Source organism: Eublepharis macularius, chromosome 12 (genome assembly GCF_028583425.1).
Source record: "Eublepharis macularius isolate TG4126 chromosome 12, MPM_Emac_v1.0, whole genome shotgun sequence".
Taxonomy (NCBI): Eukaryota; Metazoa; Chordata; class Lepidosauria; order Squamata; family Eublepharidae; genus Eublepharis; species Eublepharis macularius.
In genome coordinates this window covers 57732045-57756657 of record NC_072801.1, presented here as the reverse complement: position 1 = coordinate 57756657, position 24613 = coordinate 57732045, and the positions used below count along the sequence as shown (strand labels likewise).

The following is a 24613-nucleotide window of genomic DNA, read 5'->3' as shown; positions in this document are numbered from 1 at the left end:
AGGCAGGAGTTAGTCAGTTCCCTGAGCAGCCCTAGCCTGGTAACAGCCACTTGAACTTGTGTAAATTTATGTTGTCAAAAACTGCAGTGGAGGTCATAGGTATCCATGCAGCTGAAAAGGCAATTTTGAACCCAGTACCTGACTGGTAACCAATGAAGTGTCTGCAGAGTGGGAGTGATATACAGATTCCATTTTACACCCATAGTAGCTGGGAGTCTGTGCTATGTATCAACCAGAGTTTCCAAGTTGTCTTTAAGGGCAATCTCATGTAGAGTATATTACAGTAGTCTAAACCTGAAGTAAGCATTGCATGGATCCACATGACCTTGGCCAAGTCAAGGTAGGGGAGCATTTTCTGAGATAAATACAGCTGGTAGAACACAATTTTTGCAGCTGCAAGATCTTCTCCAGCAATAAAGTTGGACCCAGAATTATCCCATGGCTCTTAAGCAAGTCAGGGAGTGACAGTTGGACCCCATGAAAGGTGGGGAGCCCCATTTTTATTATTTATTTATTTATTTATTTACGTTATTTATAGTCCACCTTTCTCACTGAGACCCAAGGCGGATTACACAGTGTGAGATTAGTACAGTCAATCTCAAGAACATTCCTATAGGGTAAATAGTTGCAAGTTCACAAAAACATAGCATTAGCAGGAATCCAATACAACATAGTGGTGAAGTGTATGGTTCCTAACTCATTAGTGGATCATCTGAGACCCCCTCCCTACAATGCCACCCTCCTATCTGAGTAAAAAGCCTTTTTGAATAATTCGGTTTTGCATTGTTTGTGGAAAGGCAAGAGAGCAGGGGCTCTTCTGACCTCCTCAGGCAGGCCATTCCACAGGGTAGGGGCCACCACAGAGAAAGCCTGTGTACGAGCTGCTGTTGGTTTCACTGCAGGGCAGCACCTGCATGAGATCCTGTTTGGAAGAGCGAAACTGCTATGGAGGAGCATAGAGAGGGTCCCGTAGGTATGCTGGACCAAGGCCGTGAAGAGCTTTGTAAGTGATAACCAATACCTTGAACTGAGCATGGTAACTAATGGGTAGAGAGGGGCACGGACCGGAAAAAAACTCCAGGCGGTTCGTAGTTCATCAAATTTTATGAACCACTAACTTTCACGAACCTGCCCTGGTTCGTGAACCGGTTCGTTTGGTTCGTGAAAACATCACATCCAGGCCAGAAAATCATTTCCGGGCCAGCAGCAGGTCACTTCGGGCCAGCAGAAGGTCTGCAGGAAGTCCATCCCCTGTTGCCTAGGAAACTGATTGATTGGCACCAGCCTGTCTGCAGTTACGAACCAAAAACCGAACCAAACAAACCAGCCTAAAGTTTGTGGCAGTTCATCAGAAATGGGATCTGATGAACCGCGGTTTGCGAACCACGAACCGGCCTAGTTCATGCTTAATTTTGGTTTGTATTTCGGTTCATGCCCATCTCTACTAATGGGTAGCCAATGGAGTGACTGCAGAATGGGAGTGATGTTCATGCTTCTGTTCGCTCCTGATAACAGTCGAGCCACATATCCTTCATAGCCTCTGCCTTCTCAATCAACTTTATCCCTGTCTTGTCAGGAATTAGTTTCAGTTATTTCAGCTTTGTAAGTGATAACCAATACCTTGAACTGAGCATGGTAACTAATGGGTAGAGATGGGCACGAACCGGAAAAAAACCCCATGCGGTTTGTAGTTATTAGTTATTTACCTTTAGCCATTCAATGACAGGCTTTAGTTCAGAGACTCTAGAGTTATCACCAGGCTATTTGGATAAAGAAATATAGAGTTGGATGTCATAAGCATATTGATGGCACTCTATTTCAAAGCCACACAGATCTCAAATCTCTTAAACTAAGACAAAACGATATTGTAATTCACCACTAGTTATGTTTTTCACCCACCATTCTTCTCATATCTTCCATCATGATCAGAAACCTGATCATCATCTTGAAATTACAATAGAACTCAGAAGTACAGTAATGTAGCATGTTGCTAGGTCTATGTTGGGAAATTCCTGGTGATTAGGGGGTGGAGTGGAGGCTGGAGAGGGTGGGGTTTGGGGAGGGGAGGATACTCAATGGGGCATAATGCCACAGAGCCCACCCTCCAAAGCAGCCATTTTCTCCAGGGAAACTGGTCTCTATGGCCTGGAGATCAGCTGTAATTCCAGAATCATGTTGTATAGTATTTGTTCAACTGATAGATGCTATTTCAAATCTTCTTGTGGATGTGGGAAAAGTGGGAAAAAATATGAACACAACTGATCATAGTACTAAGTTCAGAGCTATAGTAGAGATCAGCGAGTGCACAAAGAGGCTTATTAGTAATCAGCTTCTTCGGCCTGGGGATTGCAATGGTCAGTAGGGTTGCCAACTCTGGCTTAGAAAATTCCTGGAGATTTGTAGGTGGTGCCTGAGAGGGTGGAATTTGGGGAGAGGAGGGCACTCAACGAAGGTGCAATGCAGAACTTAGATTATAGGGTATAGCATAGACTATGCCCTCTGAAGTTTCCACTTCCTCCAGGAGAACTGATCTCTGTAGCCTGGAGATGATTTGGAATTCTGGGAGAGGTCCAGGCCCCAGTTGAAGGTTGGTAACCCTAACGGCTAGGCTAGTTGAGGGCTGGACTGCCTCAACCATGGTCTCTCTCCCTTTACATACATTGGCTAGAGAAACCCACACCCACTCTAGAATAGGGCCACCAGTGGCTTCTATTCATGGTGACTCCACCTTCAGAGGCAGTAAACCTCTGAATACCAGTGCCAGGAGGCCACAGCAGGGAACGACACAACTTATTTGCCCTGTAGTTGACCTGGAGTAACCAGTTGGCCACTACGTGAGGCAGGATGCTGGACTAGATGAACCACAGGTCAGATCCAGCAGAGCTCTTCTTAGGTTCTCATGTGTCTCTGGCTTGAAAAAAGATTTCAGGCAATAGGTGTTAGAAAAAACTCTTCTCCCTTCGAGGCCTAGGAGAGCCACTCTTCATCACAGCAGCTGACAAACCTAGGCTAGGTGGAGTACTGGACCATCACAGCATGAGGCAACTTCATACAGAGCCTTAAAAACCTCTTATGGAAAGGAGCCAGAGATCTGTGGTTACAGCATATGCTTTGCACAGAAAAGATCTCTGGATCAATCCTTGGCTACTGCAATTAAAAGAACCACAGGCTGTAGGGCCGGGATGATTCCTTCCTTGTGGCCCCAGAGAGCAGTCAGAGTAGACTCTACCAGCTATGTGAGATGGATGATCTGACTAAGGCATGTTCCTCTGTAAATCTCAAGAGTATTTTTTAGAAACACAATGCATTTATTTCAGGCAAGCCTTCATTTCCCTCGTAGGTATAAACCTCTGAACTTAAAAATTGCTGTTCTTATTCAACGTGTATGTTTCTGACACAAACAACTCGTACAGCTAAGTTTTCTCCCCTGGTGTGGCTTAAAGCACAACGTGTCTGGAGTTCCATTCATGGTGTTGGACCCAGCCAGCTTTTCCACTAGTGACAAAGGGAGGAGGGGTCCCCTTTGACCACCCCCCAAAAAGGCTATGCTTGCGATTTTTGAGTCTTGCATGGTCAAAAGCTACATAGGATGGACAGTGTAATAAGAAGGGAAATTGAGAGTGAAAAAATAAGGACCTGGCCAGATAAAACCCATGCAGCTATAGCATCACATGGCCCTTTCGGGATGGATGTAGAATTAGTGGCTGTAGGATTATAGAATGGATGTAGGATTATAGACATTCTTGCTGGTTGTGAAGGAATCATAAACCCTGTCTTTGTTGAAGAAAGCTAGCTCATGCCTCAACTGGAGGATGGCTTTGCCATGTTTCTTTGCCTTGACAGTTGGGTACCATAGAATCATAGAGTTGGAAGGGGCCATACAGACCATCTAGTCCAACCCCCTGCCCAGTACCACTTCAGAAAGCCACACTAATTTTGCATATTATTCGGATTTTTGGGGAAACCCCCCCCCCCCACACTACTATCCACGCTTCACTTTATTTTTCTAGCTGTCTCACATACTATGTACAGCTTTCATTCTATGTACCTGGGCAGGATGTTTATTTGGGGGAAACCCAACAGCAGTTGAAAAAGATTTTCCAAGGGATTTTTGGAAACTCCTAAGAATGCATAAATAACCACAAACATTTGTTTGCTTCTCTGTCTGAGGACAATAAAGGCAGAGGACAACCAGATTCATGGATTTTAACTTTTAATTGAAAAGGCACTCCTGCTCGGCATCCAGATAACAATGATTTGACCGTCTCTTGGTTACCTCCAAAGAAGTGGAGTTGGAATTCCTTTTCATACAAAGGTGTGACCTATAGATGCTTCTATGTCTGTTTCTGACATATTAGCAAAAAGGGTGCAGACCAAAGCATGACCCCCCCACCTTCTCCTTTCAAAATTAAAGATTTTTACAAATAAAAACACAGTAAGAAACAAGAAAGAGATGATAATTTATACGGGGAGACATGGTTGTATTGTCGTCATCGCAATTAGCACCAAAAGCTGATGGGATGCCTGAATCATGTTGCAGGGAGTCCCACAGAGTGAGTGACACCTTCCTTTAGCATTTTCCAGAAGGGCAGCGTCCTAGGAAAAAGAGAGGGGGAGGGGAGGATGGAGATCAAGAACCAGGCATTAGTCCTGATCATTTCTTCTAGCAGGCTGTTTACAGAAGCAGAGTTCAGAAAGGGTGAATGGCTCTGGAAACATTTGGCCCTGATCACCAAATTATCAGACAAGAAGTAATTGTGTTTTCTCTTAGCAACTAACTATACAGAGTTACCCAGTCTAAGCCCATTGCTTTCCACGGACTTAACCTGTGGCACTACATGACAGCTGGGGGGAAAAACACAGGTTCCTGCCAATCGAAACACAAAAAATAAATTTAAGGTGGGATATAACCAACATAGTTGTCCGAGCTCCCCTCAAAGAATCATGGGAACGGCAGTTTTGTGAGAGTGTTTTGTTCAAGATCCTGAAAGCCAAGCTACAAGGTGGGATATAACCAACATAGTTGTCCGAGCTCCCTTCAAAGAATCATGGGAACGGCAGTTTTGTGAGAGTGTTTTGTTCAAGATCCTGAAAGCCAAGCTACAAGTTGATCAAGTGGAGTGCAAGTGAATGGCAAGTGAACAGAGAGGTATACACATGAGTCTGTTCACTTGCCAGGCAAGTGTCATTCATCACTTGTAGCTTGGCTCTTAAAGGGCTATGTACAGTTGCTAGCTCCAGGTTGGAATATTCCTGGAGATTTGTGAGTGGAGCCTGGGAAGAAGAAAGTTTGGCGGGGAGGGATCTCAGTGGGATATAATGCCATAGAGCCAAGCTACAAGTGACGAATTACACTTGCCTGGCAACTGGGTGTCATTGAATCTGTTTCCCATGTTCTATTATACTGTTTATTTTATTCTAAGATCTGAGACAAACTTTTGAACTCCCTTCTTTATTCATGGTGTGGCCTTTCTGATAATGTCAAGGTCCAGCGATTACTATCTGGTTACAACTTTTCTATAACCTCTAACGTATCAGGGAAGCTACTGAGGAATATGGATTTAAAGAAAGGGATTTTATATACTAATTCTGTGCCTTTCAGTATTACATGCCTTGCACTTTTTCTATGCTCAGGAGCCAATGTAGTATTTGTAATGCAACCTGTAAGAATATGACACTTGAAACAAGAAGACCAAAGAAGAATGTATGTTAAAACATGTTAAAAATTCTGTAAAAACTGATTAATGTAGCAAACTAGGTCAGCCGATTTTAGTATCATCTCTCTCTCAAGGCTAAGAAAGAGAGAAACAGGCACAAGGACAGATAAGTGGGGGAACATTCCTTTCCACCCACAGAAGGTGTCCTTCCGAGGGGAACAGGAACAAGGATAAGATAAGGAACTGCAAATCTTGGAATTTCCCCAATTACGTAGCTGACCTAGACTTGCGTCTTCCAATCAAACTAAACCTAGACACCTGTGTCAAGACTACAAGCCAATAAGATAACAAATATTAGAATATTGTAATATTATTATAATTAACCTGAGAGTATAAATTGCTTTGCGCTTCTATTGTAGCTTTTATGAGCTTTGGACACAAGGAGACCACCTACTCCTGTGTAAATTGCTCCTCCATTGTTTAAATTAAACAATCTATTCTGCTTCAATTCAACAGGACTCCGTGGTGTATGTCTCTTATTGTGATTGGCGAGAGGGACACCTAGGGCACAAGTTTGTGCATAACACTATCAACTAATTTTAATGTACCTTTTTTCGCTCTGACATGCCAATAAAGGTTGTGTGTGTGTGAGAGAGTGGCATCAAGGCCAAATGGAGTTTGGGATCAGCTACATTGAGTAAAAACTTGCCTGGCAAGTGAACAGACTCGCGTGTATTCCTCCCTGTTCACTTGCCATTCACTTGCTCTCCACTTGATCCAAGTGAATGGCAAGTGACCAGGGAGGAATACACGTGACGTGAGTCTGTTCACTTGCCAGGCAAGTGTAATTTGTCACTTCGATGAATGACACTTGAACAGCAAGTGGATCGGGTGGAGAGCAAGTGGAGGGCAAGTGAACAGGGAGGAATACACTTGCCGTTCAAGTGTCATTCGTCACTTGTAGTTTGGCCCTTAGTCTTTCAAGTGACCACAACTCCCTAAGTCCCGTGGGGAGTGGCTACTGTGAGCCAATCAAATATAGTGGTTAGAGCATCATATTAGGACCAGAGCGATCCAGGCTTACATCCTCCGTTCAGCTATGAAGCTAATTGAGAGACTTAGGGCCAGTCACTCTCTCAAGCCTAACCTATCCCACTGGGTCACTATGAGAATAAAATGGGAGGAGTGTTAGGATATGATGCCCGGAGTTCCTTGGGGAAAGAGTAAAAAATCCAGTAATAAACCAGTAACTATTAAAATCATCCAAGGCTGTGGTGAAAATGAAGCCACTGATTAGCTAGAAGAGATTTTGGCTGAAGCAGGAAACAGCACTGATTGTGAGAGAATAATGTAGTCCCTTAATACACTCCTTACCTCTATATCCATTTCCCAGAAATCCATTCATTCCATACTTTGATTCCTTCCCTCCTAAAGCAAAAGAGAAAACACTGGTGAAGAGAACTCTGAATAGGCCACGGATGCTCATATCCTACTCATTGCTTTCAGTCTACACGGGCCCTTTCCCATTGAATCAAACAAAAGAAATTCACACCAGAGCATTTGTGGCCTGCTTCTTTGCCATTCATGACACTCATAATCTCCTGCTTTCTTGCAGAGAGATATTCTAGGGGTGCCAATTTTAAAATCCCAGGGATATGGTGAAGACTAAAAATCAGAGGCCACTGCACGAGGGAGACCTGCTTCCACGTCACACTAGAGATTTTTTTTCGCTGCCAGAGGATGAAAACAAATCTTGCACCACCTACCGTATCCACCCAGTGCTTGACCGGGTCCCAGTGATGTGCCATACCCTCCCGGTGCTTGCCCTGCTGCAAGCGGTCCATATGCACCACCTGCCAGACAGAGCGAGAGTCCACCCTGAGCATTGCAAAGGCAGCCCTTGGCTTTAAAGCCCAGCCATACCAAGAGGCCCCCTAAGAGCAGTCTGGGGACTCCCTTGGCAGCTTTTTGGCCCCTGAATCTTACCTGCTCCCAAACCGTTAGCTTGGGGATCTCCACCATTCATATATCCCAAACCATTTCCATTGCCTGTATAAGATAAAGAGGAAGCAGAGAAATGAAAAGGGAGGAATGAATATAACGAAAAAATCCCAGACCCACCCCAATGCCCACATTTACAGTCTTCTTCCTTTACCATGGGCTCTGATCTTGGGAGTTAGGAGAAGCCAAGGGTCCTGCCATCATTCTCAGTTCAGGAGGAACTCTAGTTTAATGTGAAAAACATCTCCATCCTAGAAGCTGAGCATGTAATAAGAGCCCTTTTGGAGAAGAACAAAGGTTCATCTAATCCATCATCTTGTTTCCTGCAGCAGCCAGCCAGGTGCTTCAAGGAAGCCACGATCAAGGCCTGAAGGCCTTCCCCTGTTTGTTCCTCTCAACTGCCCCTGGACATGGAGGTTCCATTGCGTGATCATGGCTAACAGCAGTTGATGGCTGTGGGCTGCCTCAAGGTCTGGAGATGGGAGTTGGAAAAATTTTCAGAATAAATAGCTAGACCTCCATGAATGTATCTGGAAGATTTAAATCCACTGGCTATCTCTGGATCTTGAGGGAACAAACAGGGCCTCAGCCCTGAAACACATCAAGTAACATTTTCTTAAAATGAAGGAGTAAAATGAAACCTCCCTTGGCTCATCAGACAATGTACTGAGACGTTTCCCTCCGATGGGCAAACCCCATATAAGCTGTCATTTCAAACAAGCTTGAGACTTGACTCTTCACCTTCTAGACATAAGCTAGCTTTAGCTATAAGATTTAATATTTAGATATTTATATCTTGCTTTTCTTCCGCATGGGGGGCCTAAAGTAACTTACAGCATTGTTCGTCCACCCTCCATTTTATTCTCACAACAACAATGGTGTAAGATAGGTTAGGCTGGGAATGCGTGACAGGCCCAAGGTCACCCAGCGACAGCGAGTGTCCATAGCAGAGTAGGGATTCCAACCTGGGTCTCCCAGATCCTAGTCCGAGAGCCAAAGTAAGATGTTCACTTGTTTAAAGAGTTGGGTTCCCGGACCCAACTCAGGTTCCCCACAGCCACACAGCAGCTGCACAGAATGATTATTAAAAAATAAAGTAGAGCCCTTTTGGGCTCAAAATGCTACCATGGTGAAGAAGGGATCTTCCCTCCCTCCCGTCCATTTTGCACACCAAAATAGTACTGGGAGGAGTTATTTCCCTGTTTTTGCTGCTCCTTATGCACAGAATACTCCACAAGGAGCAGCAAAAACAGGGAAATAACACCCTCCAATGCTGTTTTGGCATGGAAAGCAGCTGGCAAAAAAGCAGGAGCCCTTCCTTTCCCTTCCCACTCCAAACTGACTCTACTTTATTATTTAACAGCCATTCTCTACAGCTGCTGTGTGGTTGTGGGGAACCCGGACCCAACCTCTTGAAAAAAGGAACGTATCTATTTTGGCCCCGATATCCTAACAATGCTGTCTCTCTTGTTACCATGTAGCCTTGCTGTCTGGGCAGCTTGCAAGCCATGTATCAGCTGCCCTGGCCCACCTGGGTTAAAACAACCCAAGAACAAGAGAGGTGCCCCAGGGTTCATATCTGCCCCAAAGCTTTGTCCTATGACTTGAAAGTCATTTGCAGTGTGTTGGCTATATAAACAAGCCAGCTGTGGTGTCATGAGTTACAGTTAGGGTTGCCAACTGCCTGGAGAAAAAATGTCCTCTCCTTTTAATTGAGGCTTAATGGGATGTGATTTACCAGATTGTTATTTACTTCCATAGCAAAAAAAAGTTTCAGCTACTCATTTCCACAGTAAGGCTCTATTAAAGGGACTGGCCATTTTTTCTTCAGTCCTTGTGGCAACCAGAATGGAGAAGTTAAAACTCAGAGATTCTGTCAAGCAGCAGTCTTGAGATGTAATCAATTTCATCACAGCTAAGGATGGGGAGCAATAGGATAGTCTTTATTCTTAAGGAATGAAGGTGACTGGTTGTAGGATTGTTGCTTGCCAAGGTCTGCCATTTTGTGGTCTAGTTAATTTCACTTTTAAAAGGCAGCTCACCCCATTTCTGCCATGATGAAATTGACTAGACCACAAAATTGTGGCTTGCTATGATCTGATGGTCAGGAAGTCAGGCAGGAAACCCATCCAAAGATGATCAAAAGGGAAGATGCTGAGGTAGCATGAGAAAAAGGGTAAGAAGGAAGCACCCGAAAGGACCCTTACCAAAAGGTCCCAGCTTACCCTCAGCACCCAGGCTGGCAGGTTGGACACCGTAGGGCAGCTGGTTGGGTTCTCCTGTGGGAAGGAAGGTTTTAGCTCACGTAGGGCAAAGATGTGGTATGCATTGCAGGTTGCTGCCATCGGCTGCCTAGTAGCTCAGTCTAGCTCTCCATTAAGACCACTGGCTGCTATCCAAATCCAACTCATTCTGACTATACATCCCACCCTCTTTGGATTACCATTTTGTTTCTTTGACAGAGGGTTTATAACAGCTGCACAACAGGCAAAAATTCAACAGGCACAGCAGCCTTGCCCCTTGTTTAATGGAGAAAAGGCTGTTTTACTCAGATGTACTCTTTGTCGCCCTCTGGTGGCCAGAATACAGGACTGCAAACATTTAATAGCTTTTGCTGGTCTACACAGTGTTTTTACACAACTGAACAGGAAGACTCAGGTCTAGTAGCACCTTAAAGACCAATTAGATTTGCATGATGTAAGCTTTTGAGAGTCAAAGAGAGTAATCAGAATCTCAAAAACTCATACCATGGAAATCTAGTTGGTCTTTAAGTTGCTACCCTGACCTATATAGCCTAGGTGAGCTGGATCTCTTCAGATCACAGAAGCAGGGTCTGCCTTGATTAGCAATTGAATGGGAGACCTCCAATGAAGACCAATGTTGCAGAGGCAAGCAATGGCAAACTACCTCTGTTAGTCTCTTGCTGTGAAAACCTCGCCAGGGGTTGCCATAAGTCAGCTATGACTTGAGGGCACTGCCCACTTTAAGTTTCTATTGGACTCGAAACTTGCTCTTCTACTGCAGACCAACACTGCTACTCACCTGAAACTTACACAACTGTCTATTGCTGTCTCAGGGATTGAGGGTCTCCAGAGATAGCAGCTCCTATACTGTGGAAGAATTCCAACTTAATTTCATCGCCTACTGGATGGCCTTGAGCTATCCTCTACGTGTCTCTCTATGGAACAGCAAGGAAGATGTAGAGCCCCTGTTTATGACTGGGTTTCAGAAGGGTGTTAATCAAGAGTCCCCTGATATTGTCCAGGGCTGCAATATCATTTCCTCATTTGATCTCTTGATGTGTAAATTATATAGTGGAAATTAATTCAGGGGTTATCATCCCAGGAGTCCAATTTGTATATAAACATTTAGTATAAGGGCTTTGATTCTTTGTTGTGACATCAGAAAATGAAATTTGTTGGTAATTTCTACAGATGAAAAGCACAGGAGCAAGGGCAGGTTAAAAAATTGGCAACCCTTTTTCATAGACACCGGCCAATCTTTTTAACCTCTTGAGGCTAATTTGTACCTTACCATTCTGCTTAGTGATTAGTAAAACGAATGAGAAGTTGGATGTAGCTGGCCTTCGCTGCTCTTGTTGCAATGGTGGTTGTCTGGTAAAAATGCCTATGCAACCTGCAGTAAATGCTGCTGAATTTTAACCCTGCATACAATTAATGCAAAGATTTACTTATTTCCCTACTACTGGATGAAGAGTTCTCAAAAGCTGGTGTATTCCCATGCTAGCCTAATTATGAGTGAATGTCTGAATAAATGTAATTTTATGTGCAATCCTAACCCCACCCAGTATGGTGTAGTGGTTAGAGTGTCAGAGTAGGATCTGGGAGACCCGGGTTCGAATCCCCACTCTGCCATGGAAACTTGCTGGGAGACTTTGGGCCAGTCACACCCGTTCAGCTGAACCTACCTCACAGAGTTGTTGTGAGGATCAAATGGTAGTGAGGAGAATGATGTCAACTGCTCTGGGTCCCCATGGAGGAAAAAAGAGGAGTATAAATGAAGTAAATAAATAGATATCCTGGTTCCACAATGGGGTGTGTGTGTTTCTTTCACCTACCGTATTTGACTGCCGCTGGGTCTACACTGATTCCACCAGGCCCTCCAACTTGGGCTCCATAGGGGCTCTGAGGAGCTCCTAGAAAGCATGAGAAGAAGCAGGGAGGACAGAGGGGTATTTTACTTACACACACCTCCAAAAATAGATCCCTCGCTCATCTTAGAACAAGACGCAGAAGATCCTCTCTCTCTTTTAAAGAGTCTAAAAGTAGCTAGGAGCAGGGGATAGCACAGTTCTTGGGATGAAGGGGCAATATTTTCACCCTACACCTTTCCCACAAGCCCACTCATTTTTCCCATGAGATGCTGCATACATACAAGTGCCTCTAAGTTTAACCAAGGTGGGGGCAAATAATAGCTCCAGGGTTCTCCCCATCCCCCAGCACTGCATTGCATCTCTGATTTGCTTCTTGCCTCCCCTTCATCTCCTTTTAGTTCTCGCTTCCCTTCTTGTATCCTACCATAGTTCAGAATATGAATTTACAACCCTGGACCATCAAGGGGTAGAACATACTCTGTGCTAAAGAAACAAAAATCCCGCAGGGAAGGAACCCAGATTTCTGCAGGCTCTTGGTGCTATGCAAATTAAGCACATTTGCATATCCTCATTTGCATAACCGGTTCTGCTTTCAGTAGCCATGCTGGAGGACTTGGAGCCAAGCTACAAGTGATGAATTACACTTGCCTGGCAAGTGAACAGACTCACGTGTATTCCTCCCTGTTCACTTGCCCTCCACTTGATCTACGTGATCAAGTGTAATTCATCACTTGTAGCTTGGCTCTTGGAGCTGTACAGGCTACTGAAGTCCTGCCGCATCTCCTCTCATCATGGCACCTGCTTCGACTACACATTTTCAAACCCTTTCCCCACAGTCAGAGTTAGAGGCTTGAGTGTGCTTAACAATGGAACCTGATATGTTAATTATATTATGGAGATAGATGAAGATGGGTAGTCGAGTTTGGCTGTCTGTATCAGTAGAAAAGAGTGAGAGTCCAGTAGCACTTTTAAGACTAACAAAATTCATACCCTATCACAAGTTTTGTTAGTCTTATTTTGTTAGTCTTACAGGTGTTACTGGACTCTTCTTCTCTTCTGATAATAATCAGGGTTATTCACAGAATTTGAATGAGCTGTATTCTCTTTTCTTACTATTGTTAACAGATATGTTAGTTTCTCTTTTTTTCTATGCATTAACACAGTTCTTTCAACATCGATTATTAATATACTTAAAATGCTGGGTCAGTTATCTAAAATGACTAATAATTTTACTCGTATGCATACATAATCATCATACACTGTGAAACTTTTAACCTGTTTCTACTATTCATTTAGAAATATTTAATTTTTTCAAAAGAAACTCAGATAATCAGGACACACTCAGTTCAGGACCTGAAATCAAATTCCTTCTTCCTGTACTTGGGCAGGGAAGAAGCAACCCTGGCCAGACCCTTATCTTCTCCAACTCACCGTATCTCCCATTTCCATAGTCTCCTCCCAGGCCCGTAGTCTCTGGCTGCTGTGGTTGTCCATTGTAGGTGAGCTGTCCTGCACCTGTGAAAGAAATGAAGATCAGAGCAAGGGCCGCCAAGAGTGGCTAGCTGGCAAGGAGAGCATCCCCTATGGCGGGGGCCTCAGCTAATGGATTGGGATCCTCAGGAAGGCCACTGAGCCCCTCTAGAACCACTTTTTCATTGATTTTCAGTAGGACCTGCTGCTCATGCAGATATATACAGAAAAGAAGAGGCTTTGCTCTCCCTGCCTCTCTTTGCACACAATTGGAGAGGAGAGGTAAGGTTGCTCCATGCTAGAGAGGAGTCCTTTTAAGCACACCCAGGACTCCTCCTCTTCCTGGCACCCACGGGACAGAGATCCAGCTCAGTGACAGAACATCTTTTCAACCAGAAGGTCCTGGGTTCCGTCCCTGCGATCTCCAGGCAAGAGGATTAGGTAGAAACATAGAGCTGGAAGGGACTCCAAAGGCCATTTAGTCCAGCCCCCTGCACAATGCAGGACATTCACAGCTATTCCTCCTCCCTCAGTGACTCCTGCTGTATGCCCAAACGAAGGCAAAAAACCTCCAGGATCCCTGGCCGATCTGGCCTGGAGGAAAATTCTTTCCTGAGCCTAAAGTGGTGATCAGCATTACCCTGGGCATGTAAGAAAGGGCCACGAGAGCCAAGCACCAGCTCATCCCTTCATGCAGGCAGTAAGTACGAGCTGTGAAGGGACCGCGACCTGAGCTGCTCTCAGCCAGAGTAGACAATGCTGACCATGAGAGACCGAGGGTCTGACTTGCGCATATGTCATGTGCTTGGGTAAGTCAAGGTACTTCCTGTCATGCGCTTCTAACCCTGTGGGTTTGGGCAGTTGGAAGACCGCTGCCCTGTGACCTACACCCAGAGCTTTTTTTCAGCAGGAACGTGGTGGAACGGAGTTCCGGAACCTCTTGAAAATGGTCACATGGCTGGTGGCCCCGCCCCCTGATCTCCAGACAGAGGGGAGTTTAGATTGCCCTCTGCGCCGCTCCAGCGGCGCGGAGGGCAATCTAAACTCCCCTCTGTCTGGAGATCAGGGGGCGGGGCCACCAGCCATGTGACCATTTTCTCCGAGGGAAACCCATTGAGTTCCACCACCTCTTTTCCCAGAAAAAAAGCCCTGCCTACATCTATCCTTCCCATGACTTAGGGTGACTCTGCAAATTCTCCCATACTGACAAAGGGCATGTTGACACCACCTATTCAAACTGGTTTAGCAGTTATTCCCTGTCCTCTAGGAACCATGGGAGCTGTGGTTCTGGAAGAAGGGCTGGAGTTCGTTCTATGAACAAGCAAATGTTTTGTTTCTTTCTGTATTCATTTATAGGTCTGTCAGCAGTTTCCATTCTTTGCTCTTTGCTGTTGATTCAGTGGATACATTTCGGCTGTGATTGCATGTTGCCAAGTTTTTGAATGGTATTTGTAAGTATAACGTGCGTAGTTAACATGCTTAATATGTATCACACCCCATGCTGATTTATTGACACACAGATGATGTTGAAAATGTGTACATTTTGCGGAGAAATTTTGGTGCAAGGGGATGGGAAAAGGCAGCAGCATAAAGAATCATAAGCTTGATTTGTGTCATGAAGACACACAACCAAAACAGGAAACTTGGGGTTGAAACAGCAGTGATGAGAATTTCTAACTCATCCTAGTTCTCTTACAGGGAAATCAAAGTACAGTTCCAGGGTTTTGCTGGGTAGGCAGGGGCCGTTTCCAGACGGCTCCCCGCTGCTCGGAAGAAGCCGGAAGATCACGAAAAAAACGCGGAAGATCGCGTTTTCTCGCGTGAGATTTGCGCGACGTCACATGACATCGCACAAATCTCACGCGAGAAAACACGATCTTCCGCGTTTTTTTCGTGATCTTCCGGCTTCTTCCAAGCAGCGGGGAGCCGTCTGGAAAAGGTCAGGGAGTCAGCACAAACAGATTGATATGAAGCCAATATGAGATTGCATCTGACGAAGAGAACTGTGATTTTCGAAAGCTTATGCTACAATAAAGTTTGTTAGTCTTTAAGGTACTACTGGACTATTTTGCTACTACAGACTAACATGGCTAACTCCTCTGGAATATGAGATTGTAATATGGAAGTTGTGGTTAGACAGCTTCAGGGTCGATTTCTCACATCAAGCTAAATCAGACCAAGCCCTTTGTAGGTCAGCTCCTTTGACAACTTCAGAAAACATAATTTACTAGTCAGGTCATATACAAACCCTAGGGACAGACACTGTTTCCCTAAAGGAGCATTAAAACTTACCTCCATATTTGGCAGCGGTGGGATCCCCAGAGGGGCCTCCTAACTGACTGCCATACGGAGCCTGGGCACCTGTGGATAGGATGCAACCAAACAGTCAAACACAGCCTTTTTGTAGAAGGCCTGAAGTCTTAAGATGTGGGTGAGAAGTTGCCGCTGTTCAGGAGGAAACCGAGGGCGCTCAATGTATGCTCAGAGGTGTTCTTTTAAGCTGTATTTCACATCTTCTAGGAGTGACTCTCAGAGAGTTCAAGCCCTATCCCCTCCAGTTAAAAATTCTCAGGCAGCAGCTACTGGGAAAAACCTTCCGGAGACCCTGAAGAGCTGCTGCAAGGCTTAGCTAGATGGATCTCTGTTCGGCCTTGGTAAAAGGCAGCAGAACATGACCGCATGGTCAACTTAAGCCTTGAAAATTTTCTTCTGTATCTCCACCCCGATACTGATAAGCTTCAGAATTGGAGGTGCAAAATCCCCTCCTCCCCTTAACCCCCCCCCCCACTTTTGTTACTAGATATAACCAAGCATTGCATATGGCTTTTAGGGTTGCCAACTTCAAGTTGGTCCTGAAGTTCTCCTGGAATTACAACTGATCTCCAGATCTCAGAGATCAGTTTCCCTGGAGGAGCAACCTCTGTATTCCTGCTGATCTCCCTTCCCCCTCAAACTCCACCCTCTGCGGGCATTGCCCCAAATCTCCAGGGATTTCTCAAGCTAGAGTAACCTTACTCTTCTATGTTCCTTGGATAAGCATTTAACAGAATCAATTACCATTTCCATATCCGCCTGGCTGAAGCCCAGCACTAGGGAATCCGTTGCCTCCAGCTCCATAACCTGTGGGAAGAATCAAGATCTTGGTGTTTTTCTCCAAGCCCAGAGAGATGTTGAATCCACTAGGGTCAAACTTTCAGCAGGTTTTGAGGAGCAGGCAGAATTCAGGTTTTTTTAAAAAAAGGACCTCCTGATTTCTCAATATGTTGGTCAACAGCGCCCCCTTGTGGATTTCTCTTTTTATTGAGGCAAATAAGCACAAATCTGATTCCTAAGGGCATTACTTTCATTATAGCTTGCTTGTACTATTAATCTACTAGCTGCCAATGCACGCACACGCCACAATCACCTGGGTCAGTTCTGTGAAAATCATACCAGATTGGACACTGATTAAATTTTCTGCTAATGGGACGGGCGGGGAGCCCCTTTTGCCAATTCTCCCCTCCTGCTGCAGACCTCCCATTCATCCCCTCATGATGTTCCAGTAGGGTCCCGTCCCCCATGAACCACACTTCAGAAAGATCAGGGGGCTCCAGCAAAACGGGAAAGGCAGGGAAGTTTCATTCTGCTGCCAGAAGTGAGTGTTGTTAGCAGGAAACTGAGCTAGATGCAATCTACCATCAGGTTTGCAGGTAAGCGGCCATCCTCTGGGAAGGTGGAGGCAGCTGTGGTGCCATTTCAGACACAAGAAGCTGCTCGATACTGCTTAGCTCAGCGTCATCTACCTTGAGCAGTCCCATTGTGCAAAGCATGTGCACTACCACTGAGCAGTGGAGCCTGGTTGGAACAGTGGATGCACACGGCTATGCCAGAAGAGGACAGGACCTCTGTCACTAGCCACACTAGAAGCAACATTCTCATGTCACAACCAACCTCTGTCTGTTGGTGACAGGCATGAGCGTGGCTTATCTGATGTGCTCGGACACTCCCTCCTGTTTCCTCGCACGCACGCCGCACATAAAATCTTCCTGATTTGGAAAACCTTTGTTCCAACTCTAGTTTGCCAAGATGTCCAAATGTGCAGGAGTCCCCCCACCCTTGCAAACCCTGGGAAGAAACTCTCCTAGGTTTGTAGCAAGGCAACAATTTGCCCTAGGCCTGCTTTTGGATGTTATGACAAATGGGATTTGAGCTGAAAGCTATCCAAATTGGGCGACAGGAGATTGGAGGGAGCATGGGCAGGATGCCGTAACATCTTCCTGTGGATGGCAACTGCCGCTGGACCTCACCCAAAGGAAATTCTGTCTGTTACTCTCACCGTTGCCATAGCCATTCTGGAGTCCATTGCTTGGATAGCCTCCGGCTCCAACTCCACCTGGATAGGCTGTTGAACAAAGTGTGGTGAAGGGACAAAAAGAAAACAGAGAAAAGGTACTTCTCCTCCCCACAGCCTCTGCAAGACTTGAGTTGGAGATCAGAACTAATGTTACCACCAAAATTAGAAAACAAGCTGCAATGAATTTCCTCCTTTGGCCATATTCAATTGTATTTCAAACTGAAGCAGCTTTCCCCTGAAAATCATGCAAATTACAAACAGTAGCCCAAAACTATTCCAAATTTATCTGCAGGACTTGCTCCTGCGAGGTCTGCATTCCTTGGATGAGGCAAGCAACAGCTGCTGTGTCGGTGCACGTTCGTGGATTGCTGGAACTGACTCAAGCTTTTTAAAAACAGGAATGTCTTGACTTGAGCATTCAATCTGGCTGGGAATTTCCAAGTTAGAAAGATTCACATAGGGCCACAGGGCAGGGCAGACAGGCAGGAAGAAAGCCAATCAGAAGAAAGAAGAGTATGGCGCAGTGGCCATGCGCAACCCTCTGCCTGCCTCGCCCAGCCCCCACTCTGAAATTCCCAGGCACTTCTTGTGTGAATCAAAAAGTTCACTCAATTGAGAACTCAGACAGCAAGCTTCATTTCAGCATTTGGCAACAAAAACTAGCTGATGTGGGTTGGAGAAGATATGGATTGGGGCGATGAGAATGGGGAACAGCGGGTGATTAATTCTTCCGCATGTGGTTTCCCTGATTGAAAATACTCCTAGAGAGTTGTTTTAACCCTGGTAAGGAAAACACAGAGACTGTATTGAGCCTCTTCCCCCCATCTAAAGCAGGAAGTTACATTCAATTAAGGAACCTCTGTGTGTGCACGTGCGTGTGCATTCACAGATCCCCAGTATCAATGGATTGAACACAGTGATAGATTTCTGCTAACAGAAGGGTGTTTTTTGCCATTTCCCCCCTTCTGCTGCAGCCCTCCAACTCACCTCTCATGCTGATCTTGGGAGAGGGGGTCCCCCGTCCCACAGAACAGCATTTCAGGGCGTGTTCTGGATTGTAGCAAGAGGAAAGAAGTCCTGTCTGCTGACAGACAGGTCTTCCACCAGCGGGAATTACTGCTGGATCCAACTCCATGCACAGACACATACATAGTTTGAGCCTTGAGAGATATCAGCTGGGAAGAGGGAGAGGGAGGTACAGAGAGGAACATTTTTGGCTGCATTTTAAGCTGCCACTGGGATGCTCACACTGTTCTCTAGCAATCTGCCCTGGAGGGCTGCCTCTTTGTCTCCACTTATGCTCAGATAAATACCGCCATGGTAGTGTAAGCCTCCAAGGCTCGCTCTCTCCCAAAATAAAGTAAATTTGGCTGTTCCTGGGACTTCTCATGGAAGCCAGGAGTGTGTAACACCAATAAAGAAGATTAAGGAAACACATCTTGCCCTCTGGGGTCAAGAGGTTCTAGGTCAGAGGACCTGTAAGAGGACAGATTGAACCTTCCAGCACATTTCTTAGGAGAGATTCCCCAAAGGAAAATCCCAGCCACCACATCCTCATCTGTTTTGCAGCCACTGTGCTCTAACCAATCCTTACCCTGCTGTGCGCTGGCTCCTGGGTAGGCACCAGGCCCTGCCCCATAGCCTGCAGGGGAAAAGAGAGTGGAAGAAATCATTTTCTAAGAACAAATTAGGTTGTCAATAAGCTAGAGCTGCCAAATGAGGTTTCCTGGAGCAGGATCAGAGGGAAGAGCCAGCATGGGTCAAGAGGAGATGGCACAAATGACGTAGCCACACGAGCACGGCTGAGGAGGGAGGATTTCAAAGTTCCCATCTTTGCTATTTCAAGTCTCAGGTCTCCTGTTTTGATTTTGCTTCTCTCATGTGCACATTGTGCACACACACACACACACACACACACACACCGTTTCACTTCATGCCATCTTCTGCCCAAAATTCCCACATGCATTTTCCAACATTATTTATGTGTCAAAAACAGGCATTAAACATTGATGCACATAAATTAATGTATTTATTTATTTAGCCATATTTATCCCCTGCTTTTCTCTCCAGTGGGGACCCAGAGCCACTGACAACTTCATTCTCCCCGCTTGCCTTTTGGCCTCAGGTTAGGATGAGAGACTAATTGCCCAACGGTCACCAGGTGAGCTCCCACGGTAGAGTGGGGATTCACACCTGAGTCCTAGTCCAACAGTTAAACCATTGCTCACCACCCACTTTTGTTTGGAGAAAAAGGTGTAGAAGGGAATTATAGAAATCCCAGCAGCAAGGAGACACTCGCTGTGTTAGTCTAATGCGGCTGAAACAAAGGCCGTTTCCACACGGCTTACCTTATTCTGCAAAATAGCGAAATCCTGCGCGAAATCTCGCGAAAAGATGCTGTTATCACACGAGAAGACACTGTTATTGCGTGAGAAGACGCGATAACAGCATCTTCTCGCGAGATTTTGTGCGAGATTTCGCTATTTTGCAGAATAAGGTAAGCTGTGTGGAAACAGCCAAAAACTGAATCTTGCGGTGCCTTTAAGACTGATCGATATATTGTGGCAGATGCTGCTGTGGGCAACAACCCATGTTGTCGAGTGCCCCGATGCAATGGGCTGTGGACCACAAACACTTGTGCCACAATAGTTCTGCTAGTTTTTAAGGTGGTGGCCCACTATCTTCAGGAAGAGGAGGAGGATGGAGCCAGAAGGGTTTGTAGAGAGGTGGGCAGGCAGAGCTCTGGCATTCTGCATGGAAGCCCAGCAGCCAAGAAGACCACGCTCTTTTGCTTACCTTTTAAATCTGCACGCATTTACAGTGGTTTGGGTGAAGTTGATGCACTATGCATGCTGACTCTACTTGCTGGGTTTTGTACAAGGGGGAATTCTCTCCCTCTGGAGATCTACCTGGTACCTTTTCTGCCTATCTTTAGGTACTAGGTGAATGTGGGTCATTTTGAATGGCTTTTGGTTAAGCTTGTTGGCACCGGTTTAACTGCTCATCTGCCTTTGTCGCAGAGTGAAATCAGCTTCCTTCGAGTTTTTTGATCTACAACTGTGAGTTGTATCTCTTGCTAGTTTATTTGATTACACGAGGTTTTATGAGGTTGGTTTGAAAGCTGCTGTGAGCTTTAGGAAAAGTGGGATCAAATTATTTTTAAGTAAACCGCAGTACATTATGGACTAGAATTTTGCTTTGTTTTTTAAACAGAAAAGAAAAATTCTCCAGAGCTTGAGTTCTGTGCCACTATGGAACCGCATCAGACACACAGTGTTGATGCAGTGGAAGGAGTTGGATTTTTCCAAGTGCTCAAAGAAGAATCCACGAGAGGAGCTGATGGCTGAGAAAGTGTTACCTGTTTTGGAAGGCTTGCCTCGGGCTCCAAGACCTGCAGAGGGAGAAAGGGAGAGCAAGTCAGGCAAAAAACTAGAAAGCGTGGTTGCGTACTTTGCGCTCAAAGGAAAAAAGATCTTGCACAAAGAAAATCAGAATTCTGTAACTTGTATACAATACGCAAATCAGACACATTTGCATACTTACACTTGGTTTGCCTGATTCTGATAATCAGGATGAGGGATAAAGACTTGTGCAGGGAATTGTCCTGTGACGAGCATCTTAGGGTCTAGACACTTCCTTTGTTTTTAATTTTAAAAGTTCCGTTTTCTCAGCGTAATAAATTCTGAGTGAAGCTGCAGGATATACTCAGTCTACTAAAGATGTAATGGTGCAGCGGCTGCCACATCAAATGATGAAGTACTTTTGAGGGAATTCCCCAAAAGTTAACTGGACGAAAGCGTAGGCATCAAAATCACCACATGATTCAAACAACAAATCCTAAACGAAATCATGTTCACGGCTAATGTCCTGGACGCTGGATCCTTCGCCCCTGGACCTTCAGAGGGAGGAAGACAGCTAACTGATTTCAAAAGGGTCAAATAACCAAGGAGGCTGATGCCTTGGCCAAGAAAGGTAATGAAGTCACATAGCAGACAGCTGGTTTGTAAAAAGACTTGCAAAGAGCAAAAGTAAAGGGACTGTCAAGCAAGGTATGTTTGGCCACCAGAACAGTGGGGGGCGGGGGAGAGCAGGGAGACAAGTATTTCTTTCTTTCAGTAGTTTATATTCTGCTTCACCAAGGACCGGGGGTTGGCACGTGGAGGAAAGCAATGGCAAAACATCTCTGCTAGTCTCTTGACTGGGATGCCCGGTGGATTGGCAACGCCATGAGTCAATTGCAACTGGATGTATGTTCTCTCGCTTTCTACTATTCAGCTCTTCAAGATAGCTTCCAAATCAAAGTTATTTTCAGTTTCACCATCAGGAGTCACCTTCCATGTGTAGACTCTCCACTCTAGAAGGAGGAGGTTTCTTCCCCCAACACCTAGTATCTATGCCAAAGGGACAAGACCCTTTGGCATCATCTCAGCAGCCACAGGGGAGTGAAGAAAGACCCTCCTTAGAAGCATCCAACTCTCCCAGGCTAATCTGGGAGTAGAACAGATAACAATATCTGGTTTGGCAGCAGGGAGCAGGGTGCTCTTACTGTACAGCGCTTCCTGAGGGCAACTGGGTCAATATCCGTTCCCTCCCTGATGCTCATGATGTTTCTACTCATCTCAGCAGAAGTAAAACTTCCCTGGGAGCTCTCGCTGATTAATCAGGGAGTGGATGAAAGAACGACATCTGGGCAGCACATTGCTTCTGGCTAGGCCTTACTTCCCACAGACCGCGGAACTGATGGCAGTCAATGAAGGGGACCTCTGAACCTGGAAGCTATCTACTTCGTACATTTTAACCCTACCCTTTCTCCAAGGAGCTCATAGCACTGAGTTCTCCCTTCCCCATTTTTATTCTCACAACAACCCTGCGAGGTAGCTTAGGCAGAAAGTGAATGACTGACCCTAGGTCCTCCAGCAAGGACTTGAGGATTTGAATCCATGTCTCCCAACACTCTAAGTACTATACCACTAGCAAGAGTTGGAGTGAAGAAAGAAAGGGCTGACGGTAGCTGGGGGCTGCGCTTACCTCCTAAGGGGAGGCCGCCACGGGGGTAGCCAACTCCTCCGTAACCTGGAACACAGATTTATCATGAAATATAACAGGACAGAAACGTCATACAATTTTTTTTAATAGAAAAAAAATTATTTTGGTTAAATTTCTTTCCCTCAAATTTCTGTTTTCATTTTGAAACATGCTAAAAAACAACAACACCTTGTAACTCTCTTGGACCCTGATCTGGATGGCCCGGGCTGTTCGCCTTGGAGCTCAAAAGCTAGGCAGTGTTGGCCTTGGTTAGTGCTTGGATGGGAGACAACCAAGGAAGTCCAGGATTGCCACGCAGAGGCAGGCAATGGCAAGCCAACATCTCTTGCCTTGAAAACCCTCTGGGCTTGCCACAAGTTGGCTATGACTTGATGGCACTTTACACACAGAAGGCTCCTGGATCAATTTTAAGAAGCGGCAAACAGTTAAGTATATCCAGAAGCTGTACAAAATGACATCAATGAGACATGCAGATGAACTGACCAGCAGGGTGGGGGTGGGGGTGGGGGTCAAAGGACTTTAATGCTAAAGACGAACTTGCCAAATTCTACGGTCTGATTCCACTAACAGCGGCATTTTCCTCTGGCACAAGGAGAAGAACATCCTCTCAGCGGGAGGCTCCATCTGCCATAGGAAAGCTCTACCATTAGCAGAATGGATCCATGGGATCCGACTTCTGTTCATTTCCAACTATGAAGTCCCAGTAAATCCATAATAATGAAGGTTGTTGGGAAAGTTTTCTCATTCTTTTTGGAAGGGGTGAGAAATATGGCACTACAAGAATTTGCTGGAGACATTTCTTGTCTAACAGATCTATCACAAGCCACCGGAAAGCAGCCCTCGTTGTCCCTCCAGGTTGTTCATAGTTACCTGGCTTCTGCTTCCCAGCCTGTGGATAAGCACCTAGTCCTGCAAGATGACAGAGACGAGGGCACATTATCTTTGCTTCAGCCACATCTCTGGCGGCTTCCACCCTGGGCCCCCAACTTAACCCTTCAGATGGGAGAAAGCGATGGTCGTAGACCATGACCTGCCCATCTTTGCCTTCACTGCCCTTGCTGCAGCAGCAGATTGAGGCAGGGGCTATGAAAACCAGCCCTCCATTTTCTCTCACTGCCCCTCCTTCTGAAGACCACCACCCATCACAGAAGGAGGGGCTAAGGCAGCCAGCCAAAAGTAGGTTGGAGAGGAGGGAGTGGCAAAGGTGCCGCAAGCCAGCTGTTCTCTGCGTGCTGCGGCCACACAGAGAAAAAGAACTGCAGGCACATTCACGGTGCTGTGAATCTCTGTCTTTCCCATGGAAATATACTGTCCGCCCAAGCACCGAACCTAAGGCCAACTGTAGTGCTGCCTCTAAAATGAGGCTGCAGAGCCTGCTAAGGCGGAGGGATCACCCTGGATGGCAGTGTACAGGGGTGGTTAAAGGTTTGGGGTCCCCGGGCAGAGAGTGGGGCCCCCTAACTGCCACCCCCATTGCACCCTTTCCCATGCACCTGCTTACCCACCAAGCAGGTGCCCAAGTGTGCGTCATTCCCCTGTGAGCCCTCCCACCGGCTGTGCTCCCAGCCATATGCATCACCTGCTTGCCCTTTCCCTGGTGATGCTGGGCAGCCTGTGCAACCGGGTGGCAGGGCAGCTACATGGGCAGGGGCGGGGGGAGTCAGTGGCAGTGGACCCTGATGGAAAATCTGGACTTCAGCAACTACCCCATTTGGGGATACGCTGATGCCAGCCCTGGAGGTGTGTGTGTCCCTTATAAGTATCAGCTGCTCGGAATCATTTCACCATGTTTGCCCTGGGGGACACGTAGAGTACAAGTACATGGTAGCAAACGAAGAGAGAATGAGCAGTTATCGTACCTCCTCCGTAACCTGCTGGGACACCATAGCCTATGGGGAGGCAGAAAGTGTCAAAGAAAAAAGGCTCAGAAAAGAGGAAAGGGGGGGGGTTCATGGTGCAGAAACAACAGTTTACCCCCCATTTCACAACTGC

The 24613-nt window shown here is 45.9% G+C and overlaps 1 protein-coding gene across 1 annotated transcript in view; it reads right to left on the bottom strand.

The window, feature by feature from the left end:
- Window positions 1–4196: 4196 nt before the first annotated feature.
- The window catches only part of GREP1 (glycine rich extracellular protein 1), a 29278-nt gene continuing 8861 nt past the window's right edge, over window positions 4197–24613 (bottom strand). The window contains exons 6-18 of the mRNA XM_054994079.1: window positions 24481–24510; window positions 22604–22648; window positions 20934–20966; window positions 19170–19217; window positions 17558–17623; window positions 16300–16362; window positions 15535–15603; window positions 13204–13287; window positions 11737–11814; window positions 7644–7706; window positions 7424–7510; window positions 7032–7085; window positions 4197–4596 (exon numbers count right to left, since the gene is read on the bottom strand). Coding sequence (XP_054850054.1) covers window positions 4571–4596; window positions 7032–7085; window positions 7424–7510; window positions 7644–7706; window positions 11737–11814; window positions 13204–13287; window positions 15535–15603; window positions 16300–16362; window positions 17558–17623; window positions 19170–19217; window positions 20934–20966; window positions 22604–22648; window positions 24481–24510 — 746 coding nt within the window. The 3' untranslated portion in view covers window positions 4197–4570. The remainder of the gene's footprint in view (window positions 4597–7031; window positions 7086–7423; window positions 7511–7643; window positions 7707–11736; window positions 11815–13203; window positions 13288–15534; window positions 15604–16299; window positions 16363–17557; window positions 17624–19169; window positions 19218–20933; window positions 20967–22603; window positions 22649–24480; window positions 24511–24613) is intronic.